Raw genomic sequence first — 9,433 nt, forward strand, 5'->3', positions numbered from 1 at the left:
ACACACACACACACACACACACACACACACACACACACACACACACACACACACACTTACTTTGTCCAATATGGGTCATGTGTATTATGTATGTGTATTAAATGCAGTCAGCTCAGTGCTGACTGCATTTAATCAACTTCATAGTTGATTTCTAGTACTGAGCACATGGTGCTTCTGGCAGCAGTTTAATGATAGACAATGTACTTAGTGAGATTTCCTTCTTTGAGATTATAAGACAATGTATACATTATCCGATAATTATAAGTAGTAGAAATTTAATTAAAATTGCTTATTCAAATAGGTTAATAATAAAATAAATACTTTTATTTTAATTGTCCTTCCCTTTCATTGTGTTGAGATTGTCCAGTGCCTGAGGTCACAGCAGTTCTCCCTGCCAACCCTTCCTGTTGTCTTCTATTGCCCTACACTTTTCTCTTTTGTTCAGATCCCAGGAAGTAGAGAAGTCTCAGTGCAGCATGGAAGGTTTGGTGCTAGATATGGGAACAGAGCTCCTGAGCAGACCTTAGTCTGCATATCTGGCCCTGGAAACTGTAGAAAGGGCGGGGCTTCTTGTATTATCATGACAGGGTTTCCTGCAGGCACCCCAATACTGTGATTCATGATCATTATGCAAAAGCTAGCCAATACTATACTGCCTTCTTATGGCTGCTCAGAGAGATCTCCTTTCCCCCTTGGGTCAGAGATCTGGTCTTCAACCTCCTTCATCTCCTATTGCCATCACTGTATCCCTCCAGCCTATCCCACAACCCTTGACTCCCTGTGCCTCCCTCTCCCTGTTCTTCTGATGGGGACTCTGCTGCTCCTCTCAGTTCACATCTTCACAGTATACAATCTAGCCACTGAATCAGTGGTAGCGATTTTGTTTATGAGCACTGTTTTTTAGTGAATAGCTTCGTTTTTATATGTTTGTAGACTGTAGTGGTTAACAGGGATCTTTGAAAACTTTTCCATGGAAAACTGCAGAAAAACAAGGAATTTGCCATTTTGCACCCTGCTGTAGCTGATTGACCATGGGGCCCCTGTACTTTGTCTCTGGTTGGCAAGAGTCAAAAGCTATGTTTCTGCTGTGGTTTTTGCCTCTTGGTGATCGGCGGCAAGGGAAAGCCAAGATGCATATATTTATTTACTGAGGGCCCAATATTGAAAAATGACTTCAGTAGGGCTCCTTTTGGACACAATATGGTTCCTTTTTGAAACAGAAGAGAAATCCTTACTCAAGCCCTTGAATCAGCTTTAATGCAGTTCTTCTAGTTGCCTTTCTCTTTTCAAAAAATCTCTTTTTTGGAATTCCTTAGTAATTTTATTAGTGGCTTCCAAAATCTCAAACTATTGTATTCCATGAAAACTAAGTACTAAAACATCACAGTTATCTATTATATGAAATTTGATTATATAAACTTGTTTTGTGATATGTTGGTCCACTTGATCCAAAGCTGTATAGAACTTAAAAGCATATTTAAGCAAATCCCAGACATTTTCTAGGTGTTTGTATGTCTGCTGCCTTGCCCAAGTTGTGTCCACACAATCACCAGTATTTATCTTTCATAAAAAAATAAGGAAACTGACTTACTTTTTAAACCAAACCGTTTTTATTAACAACAATATGGATTCAACTTTGTCATGAAGTTACAATTAACATTATAATGTAACGGCTAAAGCCATTGCAGCGTCAGTGGAAGTGTCCCTTATACTTTTCATAACCATTATAAAACCAACATTTTAATACTGCCACATAAGACATTGGCCAATAGAAGTGTCTCAGAACACTTTCAATGCTTGGTATCTATGAAAGTGTCCCATGTTATTCTGAATAAATGAATGGGAAAGATCTCATGCACTTCCTTTGACACTGCTGGATTTGATTCAGATTTTAAAAACGGATGAATCTTTTTAGACAATGATAATAACTTGTGTGATGTTGCAATCCATTTTAATTAAATCAATTAACACACTTAAAATGTGAAGCAGAAATAGCTGGGCCAAATTCTTTCCTGATTGATCTCTCATTCAACACCAATGAACCCAATGGGATTACACAAGGTATGAACCAGGAAAAAATTTGGTCCAGTGGGACAAGTTCACTCCTGGATGGATGTAATTCCACTGAGGTGGATGGAGCTGAGCCTGATTTACTCTGAAAAAGGCTGACTTTAGCTCAGTTGGGCTGTCACTCCATTGAAGTCAGTGAAACCACACAAGGACTGAATTTGGCCTCAGACATTTAATCACTTTTTTCATTCCTTTGCTCTTGCATTTTCTTTCCCTGCTAAATTCTCTTTTCTGATTATTCTACTTTTCTCTGTGCTTTTTAAAAAGATTCCCTTCTTTTCATCCTTTTGTATCTTAGTACGTTGTGCGTTACTTTTTATATAGTCAATGTGACATATGGGTTAATTCAGCTAAGCATTAGTTTCCTCAGGAAATAACTGGAATATTATCATTTTCACTTTAAACAGATGCCCAACAAAATGAAGGTTTGAATCTGGACTCCTATCTCAAGCAAAACTCTTGTAGAAGTCAATGGGGTTTTTGCTTGAGTAGAGACTGCAGGTCCAGACCCATAAATAGTATTGTATAGTAGATGTCCTACAATACATCAATAATTCAGTATGACTCGACTTATCACAGAAGGTGTATGGGTAGATTGCCTATCACCATACTGTAATGACAGCTGTCACTTTAAATAGGATTATCTTTAAAACATACGTTTTATAACTGTGGGCATTGTGAATAAAAGTGTATGATCTTTGCAATCTTGAACTCTACGCTAAAACACTATATTCATATTTAAATAAAACTATAGATCATATGAGCCAGGAGCAAATACAAATTTTTAAATGTATATTCATCATCAAAAACTATTCTTTTCAGTTCTCTCTTCAGTCAGGTACAACAAACATACTAATCAGAAAACAGTTCTTTGTGTAAAGCCAAATCCTGAAGCTCTTACTCAGGGCCAAATTCTGTCCCGTGCAGTCTTCCAACAGATTGTACATCAAGGCAGAATTTGTTCATTACTTACTACTCATGAAAAATTCCTATTACCTACAATGAATTTTGAATTAGTGCCAGTAAGTAGCTCAGGACAAGACTTTTAAGGCCAAACCTGGTCCCACGGAAATCAATAAATTATTGATTTCCATGGAAGCAATGTAGTTCCTATTGTTGTAATTAAAGGTATACTTTGGACACAGGAAACTTCTGATGAGGAAATGTAAAATCAAAACAAACAAGTCTCTCCAGACCTCCACAAGTTTGTATATTATTGTCTCAATTTTCTATCAATAATTTTCATACATTTACTATACAATTAGAAATTGCTCAAAAATGTAAAGGTGAGAATAAAAGAAAAAAGGGACTTTCAACTGTAACGTAAAATGATAAGGTCTTGCTAATTTATTTGTACTCTGTAAAGACATTTACATTTTCATACATAATTTATAGAGTTCATTTATGCGCACAAAATTGTATTAAATAAATTAACTTAAAATCAGAAGGACTCAAGCATTTAAGGCAAAGATACATTCTGGGAGAGAAATTATCAGTAAAAACCCAGGCTCTGAATCTGCAACTGCACTTGCAGGCTGAGTCTGTACACCTATGACATTTCATCATCTTCAGGCAGTAGATGTCAGGGTCTGCTCTTGCAGGTGCAGTTGCAAGATAGGGCCCAGTTCATGATGATCTGATGAAAAAGGGAGGTCAAGCTAATTACTGACACATTAGTTGCCTGTGCCCAAGCTCTTGCCCCTATGTTGGACCTAAATGCAGCCTTATATCTATAACATTGTGAGATTTCACTTAAAAGGCAAAAAGGCACCATAAAACATTAGATAAAAGAAAAGAAAAATTCTAAAAACCATATCGTTTTTAGATACCATACTATACTTTAAATTTACAGATTTGGCCAGACAAACTGCAGACATTCAATTAAATTAATATTTAAATGATCTGAGATGTGGAAAAAACTATTTATCTTCACAAAAATATCTTAGCAATCAAGCTTTAATATGATCAGACAGCACATTGAAGAAGGTAATAAAGGTCAAAGGCGATAAATTATATGGCAAATCAGTGATAGCTAATTGTGCTTCAAGATGTCTTTCAGTAATTACCAGCTGAGCTTTGTTCCAGCCTAAATCCTAGAACACAGCTTATCATCCACAGAACCCCTAGCAATAACACAATATATACACTCTAAAGTTTGCATGTATTTCACATAATAAGGTTATCATGTAACATCCAGGAATATTTCTGTAAAGGAAATATGGAGGCAGAAACTACAATGGATTCATAGTAAACAGTTCAAGTCCTTCACAATACAATCTGTAGCATTTAGCCATGGTTAAGACGATAGTGACATTTTTGATAGATAATAAATCCTCATCTGGTTTGGGCCTTGAACAAACAGTGCCCTGAGAGAGCTGGAACTGGCATCCCTGTGCATTTGGAGCTTCTGCTGCTAGAGGGAATTCAGCCCAGGCCAGACTACCCAAGGGTCCACTGTGCATGTAGCTTATAATAGAGGCAGGGGGCAACAAACAAAAAACTTTTTTCATGGGGCAGTTTTTAGGCTACCAAAGGGTTCCAGTGGCAAAGCCCCAGTAAGGACATATAGGCACTAGTACTGCTGCTGAATCTCAGCAGAAGCAAAATATAGGAAGGACATGAAAGGAAGAGATGTCCAGGGAGAATGCAAATTTGCTGTGGGTTTTGAATCTAAAAACTGGGTGGGAGAAGGTACGGGGGAGGAGTCTGAGTGTTCTTTCTGGAACATTTATAAAAATGGATCCAATGTTTCTTTGTCTCTTACTCCCCTCTCTAGCTAATTTAGTCAATTCAATCTCATTTCCTAATTCCTGGCATGGGTTTTTTGGGGAAGAAGCATTAGCTGTCTGTGACTGACAGACTGGAATTCAAAAATCTTTTTCCTCTGTCTATACCTCCCTTCATTATTTATTTTCTTTCCCTCCATTTAAATCCATATTTTCTTTCCCTTCTTATTGTCTCTCTCTCTCTCTCCTTCTCCTCACCTTCAGTATAGTCTGCCTGTCTGTCTCGCTTTCTCTTTTCCTTCTCCCTTACCGGCCTCCCTCCCCTGGCTTTCAATTCCCCATATGTTGTCACTTTCTTGTCATTCCCAGACTTCTGAAGTACTATTAAGCAGCATCAGGTTGCAATTGTGAGTACTTGTGCCACTTTCAGGGCAGAAGGAGGTATTGCTTCTATGATAACAGCAGTACCTAGTCCTCTTCTGTAGATACTACTATTGTCAAAATGCTTCACATCCACCAGCTGGCACATGAGTAAGACTGGAATAAGGAAAGCTGCCCCTGAATTTTTTATACAATTGCCTAGATCATCCACCTTTAAGGCTGGCCCTGATCCTTAGAATTTATACATTTCATAGCAAAAGAATGTTCTTCTTATAAAGAACAACTTGAAAGTGGTGTGCAAATTACTTTTGCCACAACACTAAATCACCAAAAAATATACAGAAATTAACATTCTATGTCTCAGAGCATTAAAATAACTGATTAATGATGAGTTAATGTGTATATCTTGCAACTAGCAGCCATTTCTAATCCCATATTACTGGTTTCCTTGGTACCTTGCTAGCAGCTGTAGATAATATTCTTGTTGTAAACATAAACTATTATCTAATTCAGGACATACATATTTTTAATCCAGAAGCAAAGTGCTTTAAGTCTTATGGTTTTGTTTTTTTTACTTCTGCACTGTAGAAACAGCACTATTTCTAAATGCTCAGATCTTTGCTTTTTGATAAATCCTGCAGCATTAGCTTTGTATATTACTCATTATTTAAACCTACTGTACTACATGAAAGTGTTGATGTACTGTAGGTATAAATTTGAATTTTAGCCATCATTTACACATGCATTTTCATGCAGCTAGAAGATATGGGCTCATACAACTGCCTTTCAGATTCTTCCTGATTCTTGCAAGTTTATCATATTAAAAAGGCTTTCAAAATAGTTCATGCTATGATATGTATGACTAAAGGAATTACTCAGCCAGTGAAGAAAACCCATAAGTTGTTATTTAAGTTTGACATGAGGCAGGCTGAGTGAATCTGTACCATCCCCTGGCTTGAAAATGCTTTGAGATGATCTTGATATTCCAGTCCTTAGAGAGTCAGTGGAGAGAGTTGTTTCCACTAAGGGGTGAGAGATGGCTTCAGTAGTCTCTGTTTCTGCCTCTACTTCCAACTCTTCATCTGTTATAAATAATTTGGACTCTCTCCATTTGGAGTATACTTCTTGGCTACCTCTTGAACCACTGGGGTCACTACCAGCAATCTGTACATTCAGTTCTTCTGTTGACTGTATAAGGTTTTGCACAGATAATGATTTTCCTAAATCCATTTGCGCTGTTTTAACGGAGCCCAAAGGTTCTCCTTCGGTATCAAGGCTTTTTCTCCATGAAAGATTCTTTGTCACACTGGTCTGTGCAACTTGTCCATTATCCTTTGATGCAACAAGGCAAGCGGTGACATCAGAAATATTTTCCTGTGTGGTCACAGGGATAATATGAATAGGTTCAGGTCTGCTGATATGCTTGACTGAAGAAAAAGGTGGTATTTGTAAGGTGGTTGGAGTTGTTGGCTTACTGGCCTGATTTATTTGGTTTGATATATTATTAGCTATTACTGCTGCAGGTCCATCATTTGGCACTTGCGTTGCTTGACTATGCATAGCTGGACTAAAAGCATAGTAAGCCTGAGTGCTAAATTCATTTGGTGTCAGTATAAGTTGTAGGCCACGTGGCATGTTGGCACTAGCTGATCTGGATACACATCCACTAATTCGTGAAGAATTAGATAAATCCTTGCTGTCCACAGGACTTTGATAATCAGAGGTCTGCTCACATTCAAAAGCGGGCATTTGAAATGAAGCCAAAGTGAGTGCTGATGCAGATCCTTTCCTTAAAACCTGTTGATAGATATCTAATAGACTGTCTAGTTTTGACTCTATGGATTGTACCTGCAGGTTGGGAAAAAAGGTTGAGTACAAAATATTACTTAAAATTGTATGTCCAGAATTTCTTTAAACCTAAGCAAATAAAAGGAATGTAACAACCCCTTGAATATAAGCAAATGATCCTTTGTTTCTCTCTAAAGAATAGCTAGTTAGTCTTCAGAACTAACACAGTATTTTAACAGACTGTTCAGCAGCAAGGTAATGTGTTATTTATTAAAAGATGCAGATTCCAGTAACATCAGGGTTTTTTTTCCCATTTCTACATTTCTGCATACAAAGCAAATGTAAGGTAATAGAATTTGCTGATGTTTTATTTTTAGGACTAAGATGGTGCAGATGCCAGAAAAAACTGATTTTACTTTTCACTGAAATCTGAAACTTCTGTTATTAACTATTAAAAAATGTATCCTATACAATAAAACAAAATCATAGTCACAACAGTCACTCTACCTGTTTCTCCACCTTGACAACACGCCCTAACATACTAAGGTCATCAGTTGTCTCATTCTCCACAGTATTCTTTTCTCGACTTTTCTTATCTGTTGTGATTTGTCCTTTTCCAAGAATTTGGTCAACACTGTGAGAGAAACCAGAAATGGTCATAATGACAGCCATATAAGTTGGTGTAAAAATGCTTAAGAAGGATGAAGTGGAATAAAGTACATGGAATGAAGTTTACAATACTTAGGGAGTATAGAATATGAACCTGTGTAGCAATGAATTCATACTTACTGTTATTTGTTAGATATGTTAAATATCTAATACATGATATAACAGATACACATTTGTGATGGATATTTTAGTCATAAGTTATTGGTACAATCTTGTAGGCACTTACTACTGGGTGCACTGCTAGCTACCAGGAATAGTCCCATTGGCCAAATATAGCTATTCATGTTTCAGGGGTCCTAAATTTGTATCTCATTAGTAAGCTAAGGAAATACACGCTAGATGAAAGTACTGTAAGGTGGATACACAATTAGATGGATCACTGTGCTCAATAAATAGTCATGGCTCAATAAATGGCTCAGTGGAAGGAAGTATTGAGTAGGGGTCTATTCTGGCTCTGGTATTATTTAATATCTTCATTAATGATTTGGAGGATGGGATACAGTTCATGCTTAGCAGATCTGCAGATGACACCAAACTAAGGGGAGTTGCAGTCACTCTCTAGAGGGTAGGGCTAGCATTCTGAATAACCTGATAAACTGGAGAAATGGTCTAAAAATGTCCAAAATCAATCAAATGAAATGGAACAAAGACAAGTATAAAATCCTACACTTTGTTAGGATGGAATAAAGGTCTTAAATTGTAGCAGGGGAAAGTACCAGGAAGGTTAGATTGGTTAAAAAATGGCTGACCCTATCTATGGCAAGATTGATGTAACTGAACTTCTGTACCCATTCCAAGTGTAGCCCCTGGGCTGGGAAATCCTTTTCCTACCTGCCCAGTACCAGGCTATTTGAGTCCTTACCCAGCCCCTTGCCCCAACCCCTTCTCCCATCCCCAAATGGACAAGCCCCCACACTTGCAGACCAGCCAGCCCCATGCCCAAACCTGCCAAACCCTCCAATTCCACAAGCTGTTCCTGATGCTAGTTTTACCAGCATTCACTGGTGCCAAGAGCTAATTGAAGCAAGCAGGGGTAGGGGTAGGGGTGGCCAGGGTCTTGGGCAGTTGGTTTGACAGGGAAGTGTTGTTCATCTGTGGGTGAAGAGTTTGGGGAGCTAAAAATAGCCACTTGTCAGGGGGAAAGAACTCCCTCAATCCTCTAAAGCCTCCCCATTGAGCTGCCAGCCCCCACAATCCCATCACCCCTGCTAATGCCCCTGATCTGCCCGCCCCTCCCCACAACCTAACTTAAATCAGGCTCTTGGGATTGGTGATCCAGTAAAACTGGCTTTGGGATTAGTTTGTGGATTGGGGGCAGTTGGGCAGCAACAGGGGGGTAAGTGGTGGGGATCCTGGGAGGTTTAGTGGGATCAGAAAGACTCTCTGATCCTGCCAGTCCCCACCCCTGACCTTCCAGGGTCTCCCACGGACCCAGCTACCTCTCCTGATTCCCCCCCAAGCCTCCAGATAGACCCCGTTAGCTGCCTAATCCCCCCAAATACCTCTGCTAGTCCCCCCATCCCACCTGGTCCTCCCTCTATTCCAACTTAACCTTAGCTCAGGCTCCCAGCATCTATCTAATTACTATGTTCAGGGGTCCATTCTTAACCTGATCTAACCCCTCCAAACTTCTGGCTGTAATGTCTGTAAGCAGCCTTAGTTTGGTTTTGGGTTGAGGCAATATTTCCTTTACTAGCCAACTGCCCGTGAAGAATGATGGGGTGGGGGGAGTGGGCGGGGATGGAGCCCCATGCCCCTCCCCTATCCAGGCCCACTCCCCCTTGCCTCCTGATGCTTGG

The 9,433-nt window shown here is 39.0% G+C and overlaps 2 protein-coding genes across 2 annotated transcripts in view; both read right to left on the bottom strand.

Annotated features, from left to right (window-relative positions):
* DDX43 (DEAD-box helicase 43) overlaps window positions 1-5,325 on the bottom strand; it is a 98,763-nt gene extending 93,438 nt beyond the window's left edge. The window contains exon 1 of the mRNA XM_019520332.1: window positions 5,212-5,325. Within this exon, the coding sequence (XP_019375877.1) occupies window positions 5,212-5,325 (114 nt within the window). The remainder of the gene's footprint in view (window positions 1-5,211) is intronic.
* Window positions 5,051-9,433, bottom strand: part of KCNQ5 (potassium voltage-gated channel subfamily Q member 5) — an 849,165-nt gene continuing 844,782 nt past the window's right edge. Inside the window, exons 13-14 of the mRNA XM_019520474.1 lie at window positions 7,473-7,599; window positions 5,051-7,025 (exon numbers count right to left, since the gene is read on the bottom strand). Of these exons, the coding sequence (XP_019376019.1) occupies window positions 6,081-7,025; window positions 7,473-7,599 (1,072 nt within the window). The 3' untranslated portion in view covers window positions 5,051-6,080. The remainder of the gene's footprint in view (window positions 7,026-7,472; window positions 7,600-9,433) is intronic.

The sequence above is a fragment of the Gavialis gangeticus genome, unplaced genomic scaffold, assembly GCF_001723915.1.
Source record: "Gavialis gangeticus isolate Ggan-Ray unplaced genomic scaffold, GavGan_comp1, whole genome shotgun sequence".
Lineage (NCBI taxonomy): Eukaryota > Metazoa > Chordata > Crocodylia > Gavialidae > Gavialis > Gavialis gangeticus.